We start from the raw sequence: 22,837 nt of genomic DNA on the forward strand, positions 1-22,837 counted from the left end.
AGTGCTCACCATGCAGGACAATGCCTGGTTTTTCTCACCTAGGTGCCCCCAACAACTCATGATCTTGAGATTGGCACAGTTCTAAGTGGTTGAAAAACGTCTAATCTACGTAAAGGTCTTTCTACATAAAAGGCGCTCCGTGTACCAATTGATTTATTATCTGTTTGACCGCCATGTACAGAAGCACCTACATAAAGTGGAGTGCTATCTGCTGTACAATACACTGCCTCTTCACGCTGGGAAGCATTCAAAAATCCACAGTATAAATTCCATAAGAAAAGAGGGAGAAAAGTGCAGAAACAAGGACTTTAAAGGGGTAACCGTTTGATATTTGGCAACAAACTGACAGGCGGAGGAAAAAAAAATTCATTTAATTGTGTAAGAAAACCAAATGGTACATGAAAATAATAAAAATAAAAGCAATATCACGTCTTGTTACTGTATACGTCGGCACAGTCTATCTATTGTGACAGCAACAAGTTAGGTAAACGCCAAGGTTTCCACATTATAAAGCTGTTCTCACAGAGACGCTTCACCCGCACATTGTCATCCCGGACCCCGCACGCGATCAGTTGTAAATAAAGTTGAACCTGTGGAAGAGATTAGACATGAATATAAGACATAATGCTATGGATCTCCTCCATCACGAAAACACACAAAATCTTCAAGAGACCAAACGCAGCAATGTTCATAAAATGAGCTGTGAGTGCCCCCGCAGGAGAAGTGAGGTATTACACGGTGCCTATTCAAATAAATGTAATACGGCATAAATCCATATCAAAAAGGTAGAGAGCTAGCTTACCTGCTGAGCAGCTGCGGAAGGCTGGAAATGATGGGTCCATATCCAGGGGCATTATCGTACAGTTCAAACAAAGGGGCAGCCACAAGTTTGTAATTTTTCGGTACTGCGAATAGCGCTAAAATAAATTATGAAGAGATTATTACAAAATCTTTTTGCTACTTACAGCTCTTACTAACATATTGAGCGATAGAAGAAGAAAAACGAAGGCAGGTTCAGAAACCATATAAAAGCAAAAATCGAGATTGTCCACAAGTGGACCGGACTCTGGAAATGTGTGGACTTTTCAGACTGGCCCCATTGGTGCCACACAATCTGATTCACAACTACCGCTGTAGGATCCAGCACCGGCTGATATCTACTGGATTTGATCCAACAGATAATGGTTGGTTTCACTTGCTGGTCCTGACCCTCTTCACTTCTGGGCGCCGCCACACACAGGGTAATGCTGCATGGCCGGGCCCAGGATCAGTAGGTTAGGATATAGAGGCGTCTTGTCTGGGTTCTGAACTTATTTTGTGGTCTATTCTGGGGTCTGGATTAATTCTAGGTTCTGGAATAAATTTTTATCTTGTCTGCACAGTATATCGGACACATATGGCAACATAGTATTTCTCTAAGGTCACATGTGGCACAATATATCTCTGGGAAACGGTCGTCTGATAATGATCAATTGTCACGCCATGACAGGAGTTGTACTTCTTTTTTTGCCGTGACTCGGCCTAACTAAAAACTTTTAACATTGAGCTAGTAAGTGCTGTAAATGGGGCATTCAAAAGTTTGCTATGGGGCCTAGTACCTTCTAGTTGAACCCCTTTAGGGTAAGTGCACAAAGGGCAGATATGCTGCTTAAAATCACACAGCGCAGGAATTCAGCCTGAAAAAAACAAAAAACGGACCAAATCGTCCCCTGCGGAAATACTGCAAAAATAAAACAAAAAATGTATACTTACCAGCCGGGCTTTATTATGGCCTCCTGGGATGACGCTGTAGTCCATGTGACCCTGAAGCCTTTGGAACGTCATCCCAGGAGGCCAGGCGGTCCTCAGAGCAGAGGATTGTGTCGCTATGACAACGAGCAGGGGTAAGAATGAATCTTTATTATTTTCTAGTTTTTTTTTCTTTCTGCAATGCGATTTTTGCGGCAGGAACAGTTTTTCCGCCGCAAAAATCTCAACATTTGTTGTTTTACCTCCCCATTGAATTCGAAGGGGAAAATCCGAAACAGAAGATGCTGCAGATTCTCCAAAATGAAATCCGTTGTGGAAAATCCACAGTGTTTACGCTTCGTGCGAACATACCCTTAACCCCTTCCCGACTTTTGTTGTATGGATAGGTCATGGAAAGCCAGTGCTTCCCGCATTTCGCCGTATCCACGCGTCAAATGGATGGCACCGGCTTAGAAGCAGAGTCGGTGCCATCATTGCCGGATGTCAGCGGTGTATTACAGCGAACATCCAGCTGTAATGGTGGGGAGCGAAATTAGCTTTGATCCCCACCATTAACCCCTTAAATGCAGCGGTCAAAAGCGATCGCTGCATTTAAGGTGTTGGCAGCTCATCGGCACCCCAGCAACGATGTAATCTATCACGTCTAAATTCATAATTTACAGGTGGATCCTGCGTGTTAGAGACCCGCTGACACTGAACCCGTCAGTTTGTTTTTATATAAAAAAAATAAAAAATATGCCTTTTAAAAGGTTGACATAGCCGTTAAGGGTTGGCATTTTTCAATGCTTTCCACTATAGGAAATTGACGGAACCTTAATTTAATCTTCAGTAGAGTCTAAATGACCCGTCAGAGGTGCGATGCCCGGACCAGTAACTAGTCAGACCCTCTTATTTTCAGGGTTTGAAACCCAAGTTTTCAACTTCTCATGACTGAAAATGTTGAGTTACACAAGGATCAGATCAGAACCATAGCACATTTCACTCAGGACACTGGTGTCCCCGATCATTGATTCACACTGAGGTGTCAAAAGTGGAAAGCTGCGCTCATGGACAAGGCACAAAACTATTCTAATCCAATAACCTAAATTATACATAAAGTATCAATATTGTCTAAGCTTGGGAAGAAAACGTGTAATAAATGAACGGCACAATGCCGGATATCTGACAGCGAAGCTCAGGAAATGCTGTATTTTCCAGAACAGCGAAGAAGAAATCTACACAATAAATCAGCACATTCACCTTTCTCCTGAAGCTGCACCAGGAACAACTTCTTATGTTCCTTTGGCTTTGTAATATGTGCAGGAATATACGGATACTGTGAAGACAAGCAGTGATGGTAAGCGCACGGACACAATGTAATATTTCTTCAGCCTGTTGTACAGATGTTGGACTTTTAAGGACAAACCTGGGGTGGTTCAAAGTTTGGCCTCCACCAGTTACCAATACAGTCATCAATGACCCAGTCCTGCTGCACCCCGTCCTGGCGGCCAAGGATCTGCAAAAACAAATTGTCTGCTTGAAGACTACAGTCACAGTATGGGGATTTAGAAGTAGCAAAGAAGAGTTAAAGGCCCTACTACACCGGCCGGTGCAGCGAGCGCCAAACGAGACATCGTTGATCGTCGCTCGTTTGCTCCTGTCACACGGAGCTATGGATAGGGATGACGGGTCGTTACTCCGATCGCTCGTCCCCATACATTATCATCATGTCGGCAGCGCGTCTCCCTGTTTACACACCAAGATCTGCTGCCGACAACATTTTACTTTTTTAAAACGATACGACCAGCAGAAGATCCAGCGTTTGCTCGTTCATCTGCTGATCGCTGCTGTTTACACAGGACAATTATCGGGAACGAGCGTTCTGTGAACTGAAGATGACTATTCCCCTTGTCGATAAGAGTCTGTCCCTACACAGTTCGAAACAATTAGTAATGACATTTATTTAAACATTGCCAGGAAGAATAAAATAGGCCATTAATATGTGGAGCACCTCATCCCCTTTAGGGGGAGTTTACACTGAGTTTTTTTTTTGTCACGTTTTTTTGATGCGGAAAAAACGCCAAAAAAACGTCTGAAAGCGCCTCCTATTGCTTTAAATGGGAAGCGGAGGCTTTTTTTCCTTCGCGAGCGCTAAAAAATGCTCGCGGGAACAAGTGACATGCCCTATCTTCGGGCGTTTATGTATCTGAACTCCCATTGACATCAATGGAAGGCAGAGAAAGCGTTTTACGCAGCGTTATTTGCCGGCGGTGCTAAATGGCCGTGGGCGAAAAATGCGGCAAACTGATTTTGAGGCAAATTTTGATCTGCCTGCATGCAGATTTTTCTGCCTGCAAAAAAAAACTCAGTGTGAACAGGGCCTTAGGCAGCTGATTAGTGGGAGTACTGGTAGTCGGACCCCCACCGATCAGACATTGATGGTGCATCCTAATGATTATATTAAACCCTTTAGCTCCAAGTTTCAGTGTTGACAGATATAAAGTATGGATCCTTATTATAGGATCTGATGGAGCATCGAAAAATACAAAGGGGGAATTTATTAAAACCTATAGGCCCATTTTCTGGTGTAGAAAAGTACAAATGTTGTGACTTTTCCATTTTTGCACTGCCACCCCACCCAAGAAATTAACCATCATTTTTGCCAGAAATTTGAGTAAATTATAGATTTGACTTTCTGGCGCATTGCTCTCCAGAGAGGCACCTAATTTAAGAGGTGTGCGCCTCTATACAAATTAGGCGTATCCTGGTTTAGCGCATTTAGTTTTAAGGGGTTTTACTATCAGGAACATTTATGACATATCCACAGGATAGGCCGTAAATGTGAGATAGATGCTGGTCCCACCACCCATCTCTAGAACGGGGCCCCCTAAACCGCTCTGTGCTCCGGCTGACTCGTGTGATTTCCGACCATGAAGAAGAAAACAGCGCAGCTTGCTGAGCTACGCTGTTTCCACGAGTCCCATTAAACTGAATGGTAGTTATAGAAACAGTGTAGCTCGCACGCTCCGCTGCTTCCGTAACTGCTATTCACTACTATGGGAGTTACGGAAACAGCGTAGCTCAGCAAGCTAGACTGTTTCCGTAATTCATGGTCGGGAATCTCACGCTTCAGTCACAACATAGAGCAGTAGAATAGGGTTTAGTGGGCCCCATTCTAGAGATAGGTGCAGGTCCCAGAGGTGGGACTCGCATCTATCTGACATTTATGGCATATCCTGCAGATATCCCATAAATGTCCCTGATGGGAAAACCCCCTTCAGGCTGGCGTATAAAACGCCAGTCCTACTAAATTCCCTCTAGAATGCGCATAGAAAGATGAATGTGAGAGCAGCCAGAAGACTCCGTATTCAGGACCCACTCGATAAGGAAACACCCACATAAAAGAGGCTTAAATATGACGAACCCCCCCCGCCCCTTCCCCGCCACACATATTCCTTGGTAATAAATACATACTTCGGTCATGAGGCGCTTTAACCCTTCTACCTCATCCTCTCCAGGGTTGAGTTCCCCACCAGGCCTGGAAAGAAACACTTCAGTTATCATGTGATAAAAATAAAGATAGGACGAGTCTCATTTGATTGAATTAGAGAGCAGAGTTTGTATGTAAGTTTAAAGGGAACCTCAATCCAAAAATTAAAAATATTCCACTTCACTAGTAAGATTCAACTGCTGCAGAAATGTGTAGATTTTGTAAAGTAGACCTGACTGATACAGAAATGCCCTTTTATTCCCATTTTCACCATCTGCTTTTCTAAAATAATGTTCTCCAGCACATTCTACGTCCCTCTGGCTGCCCTTAAAGGTGTATACACACAAAGCGTAAACAAGCGTTTTCGCAAGACAAATTGACATGATTCAGACGGATCATCAGCACCTCAAGTCAACGTCCACACTTTTTTCTGCAGCGCATGGGGATTTGCTGAAATCTCATCCACTTTGCTGCTACTGTAATAAACTGCGGATTTTCCGCAATTAAATGCGTTGCGAAAAGTCTGAGGTGTATACGCCCTGTGTGTTCCTACCCTAAAGGAGTTTTCCCACCAATATCAGTTATGGCCTATTTCTAGGACATGCTAATAAATGGGGTTCTGACTGCGGAGACCCCATGATCCAAAAAATAGGGGTGCTGCTCCTGACCAGGCAGTAGGGATTTCACGATACCAGAATTTGGACTTCGATACCGATACTTCGTGTAGTATTGCGATTTCGATACCAAAACGATACTTTGCCAACAGTAATAAAAAAAAATAAAGTTCTTCCATTTTCTGATGTGTACGCTGTAAAAAAATAAAATAAAAACTGCTATCACTTATTGTGAGGCACGAGGTGCGATGAATTTAACCTCCACGTGCTTCACATTAATAGTAATTAACCCCATCATATTTCTCAGTCATAATGGGTTAATGTGTGAGGTACATGATGGGGTTAATTTCTATTAATGTGAGGCACATGGAGGTTAAATTCATCGCACCTCGTGCCTCACAATAAGTGATAGAAAGCAGTTTTTATTTTATTTTTTTACAGCGCGCACATCATAAATGACGCAAAAAAAATGTGGTGCAGGTTATTACGGCCGCGCCAATACTGAATATGTGAATATTGTATGTATTGAGACTTATTTTAATGTTTGTTGTAAAAAAAAGTGTGTATTTTTTTAAAATTTAATATTACTTTATTTTTAAACTTTAATATACTGGCATTTATCTATATACGGATAGCACACAGGCAGTTGTTAGGACATACCCAAGTATGCTCTAACAACAGGAAATATGTTAAGACAGCCCTGGGGTCCTTCAATGGACCCTGAGCTGTCTGCCCATATATGGTATGTCCCTTGATCGCGTCGCAGGAATTCCCTGTGTCGCGATCCAACGGGGCATCCCCCCTTCTCATTTTCCCCTGAATGCTGCAGTCAGCTTTGATCGCAGCACTCAGGGGAATAACGGCGGAGATGACAGGTTTCTTTTATCTCCGCCGTTATAGAGCGGAGTTGCGGCTGTGTAATACAGCCATTACCCTGATCCTGACAGTAAGTGCGCGTGCGGTCAGCATGAGGTGATGCGGCCGGCGCTGCACTAATAAGCGGCGGTTCAGGCACTGAAGACAGAACGTGGGGGTGTTTTGTAGAGCGCCCGCCATGTTCGGTCTTCAGTGCCGCCGCTCATTGGTGCATCGATGGCCACATCGCATCATCCCGACCCCGCGCACTTGTCAGGACTCAGGAGCGCGGCAATGGCTGTATTACACAACCGCAGCCCCGCTCTCATACATTCATGTGTTACAATACGGAGTTGTGCGGCCGCACAGCTTAGTATCGAAATACATGAAATAACGGTATCGAACCGTTTGGGGATGCGGAGTATCGAAATAGTATCTACCAGGCGGTATGCAGAGAATGTGGGCGAGTTGCCGTACCTGCACAATGTCAGATCAGGATTGACGCGATGCATTGCAAAAAATCAACGGGGCGTTGCACTTTACGATTGCTGCAATCTCCTTATTCTAAGGCTCATGGGAGGTGCCAGAGGTCGGACTCAGCAAGTGATGGCCTATGCTAGCAATATGTTATAGTCCTTCGATAAACATGTATTCTCGGCTTAGCCGAGCATGCACATTTGTTTATCAACATTTGAGAGGGAGACAAGCTGTTGCAAGACACTTCTGGTAGTCCCTTATTTCCCAGAGTAACAAAGGACCGTCTGTCACCAGAGGACAGTTGGATTGCCCCCAGACACATTAGATTGTCTGTGGATCCTGCAGATTTCATTGGGATCCGCCAACATAAATCTAACATGTATGGGCAGTTTTAGGTTGTCTCCAGGTCAGCCAAAACCGTACACGACCCTTCACCTTTGTATTAGACAGGCTGATGTGCTGGCCAAATACACAGGATTTTGATCAGCCAGAACGCGGCTGATCATTGGTCTGTGGGATCGATCGTATGAGCGATCCCAACAGCAACACGCCAGACTAAACTGCAGACAAGGGAGAAATATATTATATCTCAAACTGGGCATAGCGCAAAATGGCAAATGATTGGACAAATGATATTAACAGACAATAAAGAGAAAGATGGGACAGGCCTCCAATACGGGTGATATGCTTTGAGTGTCTACCACACCACTGCTTGGTTTGGTCTCTTTTGCTATGTATGCTCAGCCTGAAGAAGGGTTTTTTATGCCTGAAACGTTGCAGTCATGTAACTATTACACCAGCCGTGTTTCTGTGTCATGGAGTTTGAATAAAATTCACTCAAAGCATATCACCCGTTTTGGAGTTCTGTCCCAACTTTCTATGTATTGTATTTTTCTGTAGGATTGGACAAATCGTTAATATGTGCGGGTCCCTGTACCTCTTATTCAGAGAATCATTGTAAAAAAAAATGATAATATAATGTCCAAAGCTGCCTATATATACATGGGAGCATTGTTATAAGTTGTAGTAATACTTCGGTGTATAAACGGGCATCTAGAACAACCCCAATGAATACGACTGTGTGTAGTAAACGCACAAACACCCAGGAAAGTCAGAAAAGCAATAAAGGTCCAACTTACAGTTTGAAGAACGTGGTTCCCAGCTGTAATAACAGCACGTGGGGTAGTCTGTGCTCGTGTACGATCAGGACTCCTTCCACAGTGCGCCTCATTCCAATCTTATCAAACTCTTCCCGCATTCGCTGGAATCGAGCAGCCACCGAGCTGTCCTTCTCATACAGAGGCTCCTTGGTACCAAATGTGTAGTTAGTCAGAGGATACCTGGAGGGAAACGGGCCAGTATTAAACAAAAGTTTAGCACTCCGCAAGAGACAACCAAGTATAGAGAGAAGACATCTTATCAGGGGGTCAGAGCGCTCACATCAGCAGAAGAAGATGAGCGCCTCCGTCTAAATACAGACATCAAGGCCTAAAGAAGGTCATACACAGACTACTGTCAATCATACCTACTGATTTCAATGGGACTGGACAACCAATCGAATGCGTATTAGATGTTCGGCCAAAGTACGTTTGGCATATGTCGGGGAGCGGGTGACAAAAAGGATTGGGCAGGTTTCATTTCCACATGCCCGATCCTTTGTTCTCCAGGGAGATAAGCGGTCACCAGGGAGGTCTGGCAGTGGCTTATTCCCCTCTACCCATTGAAAACACATGCACGCTCAGCCGAACCAAGCATGCATGTGTATGGGGAGGTTAGGAGGAATAACAGTAGCCGAACGGGCGTTCCACCGACAGCTATTGAAAGTGTTTAGCCATCTTTAGTCTTGGTTTTACCGTCAGTATTTATTCATCATATGTACTGTATGTACAGTAGGATTTAAAGTGTATGTTCTGGTTTAAAAACAAGGTTATGTATAGAATTAATCTACAGAAATGTTATGCAAATTTGTTCATACATTGTATTACTTGAGGATGGACAGGAGGAATGTACGAGGCACTCACCGCAGTGGCAATAGAAAGGATTTATTTGAACAGATCTCGGTCAATGATGATGTGAAAGATTTTGGCATCTTTCACATCATCATTGACCGAGATCTGTTCAAATAAATCCTTTCTATTGCCACTGCGGTGAGTGCCTCGTACATTCCTCCTGTCCATCCTCAAGTTTTGCATACGTGCTTTATTTCCCATCGATGAGCATCCTGCCGGCAACAAACTTGACAGCTGTATCCCATGTGTTTTGAGCTACACTACTTCCATATGTGAGTCCATGTTTTGCTAAGTACTTGGAGCAGTGCCAACCCTCTTTTTTCTCCTTTGAGACATTTCAGCCAAGACTAAGGACGCAGTAGCATCCGAAACGCGTAGGCTCTGAGGACATCACCGCCCGCTTACCCTCACACCAGGACTATACCTCTGGACAATCTTTTAAACCAAAGAACATTAAACTTGGAAATCCGCTTCCATTTTAAACTTCACGCAGCGCTGGATCAACTCTTTCCTTCCTTTCCAATCTATTGTATTACTTATACTGATCTAGAATTACAGATTACAAGTCATCCAGCGCTGCATCCACAATTCTAGAAGCTCCAGAGCTGGAATCTGTCAGCAAGCACGGCTTGTTCAGTGTCTGCAAATAGCTTACCCTTGTGGTTTGCGTTCTGTACAATATTTACACCAGGCAATGTAAAATAATCTAATGTTTGAAAAAACAACTGTATAATAATAACAACAACTAAGCGGTTATATAAGTGTCTGATAAGCTTATTGACAATTTCTAATAACAACCAGCAGAATTGTGAATTCAGCTCTGCGGTACAATACAGGTGGTAACTCAGAATCAGTGCAAGACAGGGCTGTACAGAGTCTGTGCTCCACCTAACCCCCAATCCTGCCTCGCTGCTGGGAAACTAAGCACTTGCTGAGTGACTAGCCTTGGGATAACAGAAGGGATCCCACTGATCAGCTCTTGACAGCGGCAGCAAGAACTAGAACTTTTTACACTAGTGACAGTGGACTAAATTCAGCCGGCTCATAGATGTTTTGCATTTATGGGAGGCAGAGCTGTCAACAAATCTCAGCCATGACACTGAAGTACAGCCTCCCTGGGAATGGGGTACATCATTAAAAAGTTGGGAATCATTCTCCTGTAGGGTTGCAGTAGAGTCACTATGTAATGCAGTCCCTAAAACCTGCAGCAACCTTCACGTGGGATGGTAGCGATGCACAGAGTCACACTCCAAAAGAGATCAACATTGACCTGGTGCAGCTTTTACATGGATAGCCTATTGAGAATGTGACTTGAGTTGCATTTTCCTTGATCCAAACTGAAAAGTTGATGACAAATGTTAAAGAGGCTCTGTCACCAGATTTTGCAGCCCCTATCTGCTATTGCTGCAGATCGGCGCTGCAATGTAGATTACAGTAACGTTTTTATTTTTAAAAAACGAGCATTTTTGGCCAAGTTATGACCATTTTGTAGTTATGCAAATGAGGCTTGCAAAAGTCCAAGTGGGCGTGTTTAAAAGTAAAAGTCCAAGTGGGCGTGTATTATGTGTGTACATCGGGGCGTTTTTAATACTTTTACTAGCTGGGCGTTCTGATGAGAAGTATCATCCACTTCTCTTCAGAACGCCCAGCTTCTGCCAGATCACGCTGTGACGTCACTCACAGGTCCTGCATCGTGTCAGACGAGCGAGGACACATCGGCACCAGAGGCTACAGATGATTCTGCAGCAGCATCGGCGTTTGCAGGTAAATCGATGTAGCTACTTACCTGCAAACGCTGATGCTGCTGCAGAATCAACTGTAGCCTCTGGTGCCGATGTGGCCGACACGATGCAGGACCTGTGAGTGACGTCACAGCGTGATCTGGCAGAAGCTGGGCGTTCTGAAGAGAAGTGGATGATACTTCTCATCAGAGCGCCCAGCTAGTAAAAGTATTAAAAACGCCCCGATGTACGCACATAATACACGCCCACTTGTACTTTTACTTTTAAACACACCCACTTGGACTTTTGCAAGCCTCATTTGCATAAATACAAAAATGGTCATAACTTGGCCAAAAATGCTCGTTTTTTTAAAATAAAAACGTTACTGTAATCTACATTGCAGCGCCGATCTGCTGCAATAGCAGATAGGGGTTGCAAAATCTGGTGACAGAGCCTCTTTAAATCCATCATCCACTCAATGAGAAAAACAATACAAGTAACACTACAATTAGCTCATGTAAATGGATACAGTTTGGTAATATTTAGAGTTCTATAAAACGAACAATATCAATTATGATCAGTGTATAGGATGATCCGGGAAGTGAAAATCTTCTCTTAGGGGCTGCAAATGAAATAAATGAAATAAAAAAGCAATACTTACCTATCTTCGCCCCCGGCATCCAGCACGGACGCTCCGGTGGCACTCCCGTTAGTTGTTTACAGGCACGTGGCCTGTGACCTCTGTAGCCAATCACAGAGCTCAGCGGGACTCACTAGCGACAAATCGTATTTCTGCCAAAAGTCCAGAAATACAACATATGGGCGCAGAGCCCTCTGATTGGCTGCAGCGGTCACATGCTACGTGCATGTAAACAACCACTGGGAGAGCCACCGCCGCAGCACTTGATCGCCGTGGGGCAAGTATAGATGATTATTGCGCTTTTGTTTTACCCCATTACCATAAAACATACTGCAAAAAGAATGCAACTTAAACTCTATTTGCACTTAAGATTTTTTTACGGATCCAAGGAAAATGCAAAGTGCGCCTTCCCATAAAAAACATCTCTCCGCTGACTTCAATGAACCGGATGTTCCATGGTCTTTATTTTAAAGGGGTATTCCAATCGGAGTGATTAATGGCATATCCAGAGGATATCCCCCGTACAGGTGCGCACGTTTCCCATTGTGCAATATACACTGAACGTGCACCACAAACGTGATGTGTAAGAGCTCATTCAATGACAACGGTTATCCATGTGCCAACATTTTTTTTATAAAACTAATCGAACTGAATAAAGCTTTGTTCACAATGGCGTCAAGGCTTCTATTTATTACGGATCATGTGACAGATCCAAACGGTGACCAAAGGACACCCCATTGACTGAATACGTGGACATATCTATGTCCACGTCACATTAATGTCAATAATATCACAGCATGCTGGCAAAGGGTCATCAGGCTAGTGTGAACAAAACCGCCAGTGTAAACATAGCCTTAAACTGGACATTGTAGAAGTCACTATCAAACCGTACTATGTGTTATTATTGGTGTGTGTGTGTGTGTGTGTGTGTGTGTGTGTGTGTGTGTGTGTGTGTGTGTGTGTGTGTGTGTGTGTGTGTGTGTGTGTGTGTGTGTGTGTGTGTAAACACACACGTCTGCAGTCCCCAGCTCACAGGTTTATGGTCCTCTCCAGGGTCAGGGGCTTGGTTTGTGGCAGGTACTTGTTCCCGAATTGGTTGACTCCACGAGGCCACCCGGTCTGAGAGCGATTGGGAGGAATCACCGACATCCTGCTGCCTGCCGCTGTCCTCCGGTATCAGTTCTCCTACAAATTATTACCAAATTAACGCTCGAGCGCCCAAGAGCCAAACAACGGGTGCACTGAAAGCGTACGCGCCACTTCCGGCCACGACAGGAAGTTGTCGTCATAGCGCTGCGACGCTCTTCCGAAGGATCATGGGAATTGTAGTTCCGGAGTATAATTTTAACGCTATAGTTATTTTCGTGGAGGGGAAATGAGCGGAAAGCGACAGAAGACAGGAGAGAAGGATGGAAGGAGTAAGAAAGGCAGGCGGGAGGTGAAGGCTGAACTGTCAGATGCTCTGGGGATCCAGGCTGGGCGTGAGGAGGCCAGGAGAGCCTGGGAGAAGAGGGAGGCTGCCCAGTGTGGTAAGTGGGAACACGTGTTCTCCTGTCAGTCTGATCCTTCTCCAAGTCACAAGTTCATGTTTTACGGCATGACAAAATATTAAGCCAAATGTACCACAATGTGCGCGATCCATGACCACAAAGTGACAGCAGATGGATCAGACATGAATGTTGTGTCCACCCCAAGTATCTGTGATCAGCAACACGCCATTCCTTGTATTTAATGTGAAAGGGAGCCCTGGTTGCGAAACGCTGCCACTGATATAGAGTTCTAACACCTCAGGCCGGGACTCCAGATTATCACACATTGCGATCACATACTTCTGGGTTATGAATGACCTAAACCTCCAGTCCATGGTGGATCTGTAAGGGAACCTGTCTCATTGCACATACGTTCTGATCTGTTAGCAGCAGGTCATAGAGCTGAGAAGATTCATATATGGTTTAGTGGGAAAAGATTGAATAGAATTTGTCATTTATTGATCTAAACCTCAGGATTTAGGAGTCCAGGGGGCGGGCTCACTTACTGATTATAGTTGCAAATACATATAACTATTAATCAGTAAGTGAGCCCGCCCCCTGGACTCCTAAATCCTGAATTTTAGATCAATAAATGACAAGTTCTATTGAATCTTTTCCCACAAAACAATGTATCAATCTGCGCATGTTCGGCCACCGCTTCATTCATTTCTATGGGGCTGTCGAAGATAGCGCTCGGCAGCCCCAGGAATGGAGCGGTGGTTGAGCTGGAGCGGTGGTTGAGCGTGTGCAGTTCTGCTCCATTCCTATGGGGATCTCAGTAACGGCAAAGTAAACCCATTCTCGTGATCGGTGGGGTCCCAGTGGTCGTACCCCCACCGATTACATATTTATCACCTATCCTGTGGATAGGTGATAAATAACGATTATTGATGGGAAAACCAAGGGTTCCTAGCAACGTGAACCCCTAATCCTGCATGGCGGATGTCTACTCTACTCTGTTCTTCTATCTATGGATTTCGCGATACTCTGTTATGTCAGTGCTATATGTGTCTATGGGTGACCACCCACTGATTGTTATGTGGATTGCATCCTGTCAAGGGTTTTGCTTGCATGTTACAATATTGTATTGAATTAATTTCATGAGAAATTGGAGTCCTTAACCAAATTCAAAAAAAGGTAAGAGTGGAAACATCTATCAATCTCGGAGGGAAAGAAAATGTATGTATACACTTTATTATTCTGTTCCCTCCTTAGGCTCTGTTGTCTTGGATTCTGTCCCCTTCCAGCACTGCGTCATCCATTCCTTCATTGAAAATCCCAAATTTCTTGATGGGTTAAAGGAGGAATTACTGGCATTGAGGTTCCATGAAAAATCCAATGATCTTTACAAATTCCAGCAGGTACAACAAGTGACGTGCCCATCGTGTCATTGAACTGTACCCAGCAGGATACGGTTGTTTTTCCCCAGACTTCCCCGTTTATTCTATATTACATTAGTGATATTTTCCATTGATCAGGGAATACTGCCACCATGTGGCCAAAACTGATATTGCTGTAAATTTTCTTTTTCCACATAGTCATTACTCCCTAAGGCAACTTGTCACTGGGACAGGCCACTTCACATTAGTAACACTGAACCAGGGAGCACAATTTTGGCCACTAAACTACTGCTCAATGTGGTAAGGGAAAATAGCTCACCACGTGGGCTAACTAGGCTGCATGGTAGCTCGCCGCCATTCTAAACGCACAGCCCTTCAGCGGAGTGAAGAGGGGTCATGTCAAGTACGGTTTCTCACAAGTCATGGGTGTGGGACAGGCTTCCTCTTGCCACTTGATTGGCACATACGGGGCATGTAGTTCAACTTATAATATGACATTATCGTTGATATTACTTAATGCAAAGGCAATATGTCCTGGTGACAGATTTCCTTTAACCGGCAACCATAGCTGAATAAAGACTGTTTTTTTTTTTTTTTTTTTATTGGTTTCTTTTATAGTCTGAGGATCTGAAGAGCAGGAAGGAGCCACACATCCGCGCACTAAGGTCAGAAGACTGTAATGATCCTGAGTCTCCATTTAATACAACAGAATCCCGTTATCTTGAGAGCTGTAATACTTTGCTAACTTAAAGGGGTATTCCGACTTCAGACATTTATTGCATATCCATTGGAAAGAGATGGGACCCCATCCTAACGGAACAATGGGGTCCCCGACCCATAATCAGCAATCTAAAGTGACCATAGATGAAGTGGAGAGCGAGCCACGCAAAAGCTCCTATAAGCATCCTCCGGCCACTTTGGATTGCCGTATGGGTGTTACGAGACCCCATTTCTGATAAGCGGAAGTCCCAGAGGTGGCATTTCCTCTTATAAATTTCTGCAGTGCCAGTGTCGGAATGAACCATTTCTATTGCTTTGGACACGTTATCCCTCGCTTATCTGACATGTGATCCTCTTCTTGTTGTAGAGAGGTCTTGTTTGTAGACTTTCGGCGGTGGCTTTCAGAGGTGACAAGTGTGGAGCTGGAGACAACTGTAGACCTATCATGTGCTGAGTACAACTACACTGGTAAGTGGTGGATGCCTCACCAGTCCAGATTGAATATCCTTTATTTTTTTATTGTTTGTTTTTATTCCATTTTAAGGTCACTGGCGCTATATAAAAGAAAGACGGGATTCTAGAGTTCTTTCTTTTGACGCTCGGTTTGGTTGTGTAGGTTTCCGAGAAAACTGGGACACCCAGTAGAGAAGGCGGAAACTTTCTAGTTGTGGGTTTATTACAAAAATGTTGCCGACTACAAAGTACAACGCTCTATGTGCTATACCCACATGAATGGATTTTGGAAGGTGCACAGCAACATATAGGACTGGCACCAAGTTCCCGTGAATATGAATATCCTATAATGTGCGATACAATTGGTGCCAATAAGAAGATCTAGGCGGTGCTGAGAAGTCATTGACCGTCTGGGGAATCCTTCTTTCTGCATGTTCTATACAACCCGCCGTATTATATTCTCTTTCTCCGTCACAGACGCGTTGCTGTGCCATGACGATGAACTGGAAGGGAGGAGATTTGCTTTCATCTTGTATCTGGTTCCTGAGTGGTCCGAGGCGGATGGGGGGACTCTCGACCTGTACAGCACTGACGGTACGTCTCCTCTTCTATGTCAGATATTCCTTATAAGTGAAGGCGTGTATCTACAGGTTGTCGGGGATTCTGCAGCGTTTCGGCTTCTGACCTTGAAGTACTATTTGCTCCCCATTACATGTATAAAGGTGTAATAAGGACAAATCAATGTCTTAAAGGGAATCTGTCGCCAGATCTAAGATGCCCTATCTGAGGGCAGCATAAAGTAATGAGACCCTGATTATAGCGGAGTGTCACTTGTCAACTTGCAGCAATTTTCATAAAATCGCTATTTATCAGCTGAGCGCGAGCCGAGTGCAGCTCCTCCCCCCCACCACCGCTGATTGACCGCTTTCTTCCTATACTGTGCATCGCTGTCAATCAGTGGCGGGTGGGCGGAGTTTGCCCGCAGCTCATGAATATCGAGGACAACGGAGCGTCATAGAGAAAGTATTGATGAGTAAATCATGGCTGACTGATAAATACGCTGCACATTTGTCATTCTTTTCCAGACCGGACACAACCTGGGTCTATTGTAAAGTCTCTTGTTCCATGTTGGAATACATTGATTTTCTTTGAGGTCTCTCCAGTCTCTTTCCATCAGGTAGGAAATTCAAGATGTCACAGCGAGCAGAGTTAGGCCTTGTTCACACAGTGCAGATTTTGCATGCATTTTTTTAAAGTCAAAACCAGAAGTTGGATCCAGGCGGTTAAGGCTTAAAAAAATACATGCAAAATCGGCAACAAATCTGCACTGTGTGAACAAGGCCTAAAAGCCTACATATTTGTCATCATTTTGGGATTTTACACTCTTTAAAGGGTTCTAGACTGTTAATAAAGCGTAACCCTCTAAGGCCCGGTTCACAACTGCTTATAACGTAAGCCGTGACTCTGCTGGATCTATCGTACAACGGATACCAACCGTGCCCGATGGGTCCCATTGATTTACAGTGGGGTCCATCGGGGTTTTGACGGCAAGAATAGTGCTGCATGCTTCACTATTCCAGCCATCAAATGGGGCGCAAATGTAAATCGTGCCTAAGAATGTCTAACCTGTAATGAGATTGGGTAAGCAAAAAATTCAGTTTTAGGCCATATTTAAAAACAGTATTAATCCTGGAGTAGAAAATGGCCCATGTTCCAAATTTTTCTAGCATCTGGCCTCATAGCGGACGATTTTCAGGTTGTCATGTGATCTCTTATGTTACAGACGTGGGCCAATATCTGGTTAGATTGCAGAAGGGTTTTTCTAAAAGTCAAAAATTTGGGGCAACCCCTTTAAGTAAATTTTTTTTATATTCTAATGCGTATGATCTGTTGTTGTTTTGCAGGTTTCGGAAGTGTTATCTAAGGAAAAATGTCGCCTGTCAGTCAGTGGATGGTTTCATGGATCCTCCTTGGAGAGGCCCCCACGGTCTCTAGACCCCGCACCTATCCGTAACCCCCACATCCCTCGTGATGTAAGAACGGGAAATTGATCTGGAATCGGTTTACGGAGTTTTGAATTGTTTGCTGATCTCTCTGTCTTTTCCGCAGCATGAAATCCTATATGAATGGATCAATCCAGCGTACCTGTCATGTGAATATCAATCACAGATTCAAGATGAATTTGAAGACTCATCAGAAATTCTTTTGAAAGACTTTCTTAAGGTTTCTCTTACATTTTGTTAAATAAGTGGTGGGGAATAGGACTAAAAGGGGTTTTCCCATGAGATATTTATGGCATATCCACAGAATACCTCTAGGACCACCATCTATGGGGAGAACGGGGGTCCCATGATCTGCCGTTGTTTTAACGGAACAGTGTGGCCGTTCCGCCAAAAATAGAACAGAAAAGGTCCTAGTCCTGCCCGTTTTTGACGGAACCGTTTCGGCAATTTCATTCATTTGGTTAGTTGAAACAACAGACTGCGCATGTAAGCCATCAGTGTGCGGTCCGTGTTTCACGGATCCGTCATTAGCGGTCGTACGACAGGCAATGGAAGTGTGCATGAGGCCTTATACAGATGGCGCTTCATGACACTATGTGCAGGTACTGTAGTGGGCAAAGGGAACCCCTAAGAGCTTCACATTTTGAGGCCTCTGGAAAGTAAGGTTTTAGGGGTGAAAGATTTGCAGGTCCATGGAGGGGGAAAAAGAAAACGAACTGAGGTCAAAAATATCCTTGTCTGATTTCAGGAGGAGAAGTTCAGTGCGGTTTGTGCAGCTTTGGAGACACAGAACATCGATTGGGAGCTACTGGGCCCCCCGAACAGAAGGTGAAGATGGGGATTATTGGAATCTGTTCCTGTCGCTGTTCTGTACTCCACTTACGTTATCTATGTGTTTTAGGTGTTATAAGAGGGCAAAAGAAGAATTGCCTGATGCGTTGCGCTCCTGCGTGGATCTCTTGCGATCGGAGGCCTTTTTCCTGTTGCTCTCCAACTTTACTGGTCTCAAGCTGCATTTCTTAGCCCCGGACAATGAAGATTCTGATGAAGATGAAGGTTCCTCTGGAGACCAGGCAACGTCCTGCACACAGGAGAATGTCGTGGAGCAGGCGGGTCCTGCTGCTCAGTCAGGGGGTGAGTAGAGGCCCAACTTACCTGCCAGGTGTGGTTAAACCCCATGCTCAAAGTGTATCCTCTACCCTAACTGCACTGCGAGAGTAGAGGACGCTGCTCATGAGTAGCGGTGGCTTCTCCTATTCACTTACGAGAGGACGTCCCATATTACGGCCAGGGAGTAGTTGCAGTTTCTTTTGCTTTACTTCTCTCGTTGATTCCCCCCTTACATCCCACTGTTGGATCAGTCAAGCTAATTATCAAGCTCTATGCTTGCTGTCAGCGAATAAAAACATTCTTTACATCGGGAGAGTGCGCCCTGCTCTTGTCCAACTAAGGGCTTATTCAGACGAACGGGATATACGGCCGTGCAACGCGCGTGATTTTCACGCACATCGCACGGACCTATATTAGTCTATGGGGCCGTGCAGACAGTTGCGTTATTTTTCCGCAGCGTGAGTCCGCTGCGAAAAAGTCACGACATGTCCGTTCTTTGGGCGTATTTCGCGCATCTCGCACCCATTGAAGTCTATGGGTGCGTGAAAATCATGATTGCCCTACGGAAGCACTTCCGTGGGACAAGCGTGATTCGCGCAACAGCTGTGAAAAGGATGAATGAAAACAGAAAAGAACCACGTGCTTTACTGTTTACAAACACCCAAACGGAGTGTCATGATGATGGCGGCTGCGCGAAAACCACGCAGCCGCGCATCATACGGGGCTGACACACGCAGCTGTCAAGTGTCTTTTGCGCGCGCAAAACGCACACGCTCGTGTGAGTCCGGCCTAACAAAGACGTAGCTCTTTGATACACTCCACATCCTCCGCACCTGTGTCAGTTGGACATGATCAGGACAAGTTTTCAGCCTCTGGATATAAACAAGAATGATTCCATTCACTGATAGCAAGCAGAGAACTTCAGTTTACATGACAAAATTGCAGAATGTTCCATTATACAATAAATACGCTTTAGTTACATAAAACGTACACATTTTGACTTTTTTTTTTTTTATATATTTCTCTTATTTGTATATTGCTTTGTTCAAGGGGATAAAGTTCCTACATACACTGGAGAGCTGAGACACTGGGAGCACGGGCACTATACTATGATACATGACAACGATCCTGAGCGCCAGCAGTTTGCTCTAGACCTTTTGTTGTTTTGTGGATGTGAAGGTAAGGATTTCCGGTGATTTTAGTGGTATTGGCATCAAAATGGCAATAAAGGGTTATTCTTATCTGAAGCATTTATGGCCTATACACAAGATAGAAGGGATCCCAGAGGTGGGACCTGCTGTACAGCGGCAGCCATTGGCCACTCATCGGAGAGGCGGCTGCACATGCGCCTGGTCAGTCTCCATTGAGGCTTATAGAAAGAGCTGAGCGCTGTGTAAGTGGGGCCACCACCCCGTGGATGTTTAATGGTTAACTTGACCCTTGCTCTCCTGTTAGGTGAGGGCTATAAATGTCTACGATGGTAATGCCCCTTCAAGGCTGGGGCTACGCAGTGATGTCAATAGTTCCCTATAGAGAGAAAGCTCATGGGTTAAATGTATTGACGCCTCTCTCTTTACTGCGCAGACTGGGAAACCGAGTTTGGAGGATTCACTTCTTACATCGCTAAGGAGGAAGATGAAGAGGTAAATATAGACTCGGGGCTGAAGTCTGTGTTTTAGTTCAGTAATCTAAAAGGAGACAAGTCAGATTTTAGCCGATTATCTGTCCATGTAATATCTGCTCTGTGTATGTAGAGGAATTGTCTGCACTTCTGTGGATGTCGTTCTAGCAAAACATCTAAAAATCTTGTGCGTAATAAAGTTCCGGAAACAAGACGCTTAATGCATAAAAGAAAACATTTGAACAAAGTGTCAGCGGTGCCCATAGCAACCAGGTTTGAAATAAGTAATCTGGTTGCTATGGGAAATACTGACACTTCTGAGAATTGCGGATGAGGCTCATCCCCTTAATATGTTTGACACTTTCCTCTTATAAGGTTATCAAACGTGTCCTCCATTTATGCGACAGAGTGGCCGCTGTTCTCGCTGGACCCCCTTTTGATATATGGCCCGCTTTAGGAATAACCTAAGTTGTGCTCCTTAAGTGTAGAATGTTTGTTACCCCTAATGACAGAGGTCAGCAACCTTCGGCACTCCAGCTGTTGTGAAACTACAACTCCTAGCATGCCCTGACAGCCAAAGGCCGTCAGTACATGCTGGGAACTGTAGTTTGTCAGCAGTTGGAGTGCCGAAGGTTCCTGATTCCCTGTCCTACAACGCCCGCAGCGATCCTTGCCATATGGCATGGCAGCACTGTGCCAGACCTGCCGACATGTTCTCTCCCCTGCCTTTTAATCCTGCGACTGAGCCCTTGTCTATTCCCAGCTCCTCAGTGTTTATCCTGAGAACAACTGCCTGGCCTTGGTTTACAGAGACAAAGAAACAATGAAATTCGTGAAACACATCAACCATAGGAGTCTACAGAGAGACGCCAAACACCCAAACCGCAGAGGATTCTGGGACTTTGCTTTTGTGTACTATGAATGACAAGCTGAGTTTTTTTTTTTTTACCTTCAACACTTCAAAGCGTGACTAAATACGTACTCTTAAATGGTGAGCTCTTTAATAACCTCAATGTGATTCTCAGTGTTAATGAGTGGAGTGAACCAGACGTGACTGATTGCACCGTGCCCCAAAGCAACAAGAGCCGCAGCCTGGCGTGGACATGTTTTATATGGTCTCTGCTTAATGTAAATATGGAATATAGGTTTTCTGAGTTTAAGAAAAAAAAAAATTAAAAAAATAATTTTTTTTTATATATATATATATATATAAATTTGAATGTGTTTTATAGAAGAAAAGCAGATCTAGGAAAGATTTGTGGTTCATCCGTGACACATTATTTTGACTGACATCCATCGTGGGGAAAATGTTTGAGGGGCTATTGAGGGACTATATACAGGATTATGTGACAATAAATAGTATTATAAGTGACAGCCAGCACGGTTTTACTAAGGACAGAAGTTGTCAAACTAACCTAATCTGTTTTTATGAAGAGGTGAGCAGAAGCCTAGACAGAGGGGCCGCTGTGGATTTAGTGTTTTTGGACTTTGCAAAGGCATTTGACACTGTCCCTCATAGACGCCTAATGGGTAAATTAACCCCTTAATGACCGCCGATACGTCTTTTTACGGCGGTCATTAGTGGGCTTTATTCTAGAGCGCCGCCAAACTACGTCGCTGCATTAGAATAAAGTAAACAGAGCAGGGAGCCGTGAAATCTCCCTGCTCTCAGCTGCCAGAAGCAGCTGAGGGCTGGGAGCGTCCCTGCTCTGCCGGGTGAGATCGATATTAGTATCGATCTCACCTGTTTAACCCTTCAGATGCGGTGCACAATAGCGAGCACCGCATCTGAATGGTTTTGGAGAGAGGGAGGGAGCTCCCTCTCATCTCACTGACACCCGGCGATAAAATCGCCGAGTGTCTGTGTCTTCTATGGCAGCCGGGGGTCTAATAAAGACCCCCAGGTCTGCCTGCAGCGAATGCCTGCTAGATCATGCCGCAGGCATGACCTAGCAGATGCCTGTCCGTTTTAAACGGACAGGCAGTAATACACTGCAATACAAAAGTATTGCAGTGTATTATAATAGCGATCGGATGATAGGGAAGTCCCCTAGTGGGACTAGTAAAAAAGTAAAAAAAGTTTAATAAAGTTAATTTAAAAAAAAAGTGAAAAAAAAAAAATGAAAAACCCAGCTTTTCCCCTTACAAAATGCTTTACTATTAAAAAAAACTACAATAAAGCAAAAAAGTTACACATATTTGGTATCGCCGCGTCCGTAACGACCCCGACTATAAAGCTGTTACATTATTTAACCCGCACTGTGAACGCCGTAAAAAATAAAATAAAAAACAATGGAAAAATTGCTGTTTTCTGTTAATCCTGACTTTAAAAAAATGTGATAGAAAGTGATCAAAAAGTCGCATCTACTCTCAAATGGTACCAATAAAAACTGCAAGTCGTCCCGCAAAAAACAAGACCTTATACAGCTATGCCGACGCAAAAATAAAAAAGTTACAGCTCTTCGAATGTGACAATGGAAAAATCTAAAAAATGGCTTGGACATTAGGGCCCAGAATGCCAGCAGGG

The 22,837-nt window shown here is 44.3% G+C and overlaps 2 protein-coding genes across 2 annotated transcripts; one reads left to right on the forward strand and one right to left on the reverse strand.

Annotated features, from left to right (window-relative positions):
- Positions 1-352: 352 nt before the first annotated feature.
- NUDT21 (nudix hydrolase 21) lies at positions 353-12,719 on the reverse strand. The gene is made up of 7 exons (XM_075838713.1): positions 12,568-12,719; positions 8,304-8,504; positions 5,203-5,266; positions 3,155-3,244; positions 2,989-3,064; positions 803-917; positions 353-590 (listed from the first exon to the last, which is right to left on the reverse strand). Exons 1-7 carry the CDS (start codon positions 12,681-12,683, stop codon positions 569-571), a joined length of 684 nt encoding a protein of 227 aa, XP_075694828.1. The 5' UTR covers positions 12,684-12,719; the 3' UTR covers positions 353-568.
- A 113-nt stretch (positions 12,720-12,832) lies between these two features.
- OGFOD1 (2-oxoglutarate and iron dependent oxygenase domain containing 1) lies at positions 12,833-22,818 on the forward strand. Its single transcript, XM_075838714.1, has 13 exons — positions 12,833-13,063; positions 14,279-14,424; positions 15,022-15,068; positions 15,491-15,591; positions 16,054-16,170; positions 16,662-16,753; positions 17,481-17,609; positions 17,686-17,799; positions 18,328-18,407; positions 18,481-18,713; positions 19,740-19,868; positions 20,274-20,332; positions 21,074-22,818. Exons 1-13 carry the CDS (start codon positions 12,910-12,912, stop codon positions 21,233-21,235), a joined length of 1,563 nt encoding a protein of 520 aa, XP_075694829.1. The 5' UTR covers positions 12,833-12,909; the 3' UTR covers positions 21,236-22,818.
- The last annotated feature ends 19 nt before the right edge of the window (positions 22,819-22,837 follow it).

Source organism: Rhinoderma darwinii, chromosome 9, assembly GCF_050947455.1.
Source record: "Rhinoderma darwinii isolate aRhiDar2 chromosome 9, aRhiDar2.hap1, whole genome shotgun sequence".
NCBI classification, from domain to species: domain Eukaryota; kingdom Metazoa; phylum Chordata; class Amphibia; order Anura; family Rhinodermatidae; genus Rhinoderma; species Rhinoderma darwinii.

What these genes read in the sequence shown, in the direction of transcription:
- NUDT21 (XM_075838713.1), bottom strand. Translation starts at nt 12,683, where the DNA reads ATGTCGGTGATTCCTCCCAATCGCTCTCAGACCGGGTGGCCTCGTGGA. An exon ending in GGAACCACGTTCTTCAAACT is followed by an intron (nt 5,267 to 8,303) that starts GTAAGTTGGACC and finishes GTTTCTTTCCAG; the next exon opens with GCCTGGTGGGGAACTCAACC. An exon ending in CAAACTTTGAACCACCCCAG is followed by an intron (nt 3,065 to 3,154) that starts GTTTGTCCTTAA and finishes TTGTCTTCACAG; the next exon opens with TATCCGTATATTCCTGCACA.
- OGFOD1 (XM_075838714.1), top strand. Translation starts at nt 12,910, where the DNA reads ATGAGCGGAAAGCGACAGAAGACAGGAGAGAAGGATGGAAGGAGTAAG. An exon ending in CCACACATCCGCGCACTAAG is followed by an intron (nt 15,069 to 15,490) that starts GTCAGAAGACTG and finishes TTCTTGTTGTAG; the next exon opens with AGAGGTCTTGTTTGTAGACT. An exon ending in CGACCTGTACAGCACTGACG is followed by an intron (nt 16,171 to 16,661) that starts GTACGTCTCCTC and finishes ATTCTTTTCCAG; the next exon opens with ACCGGACACAACCTGGGTCT.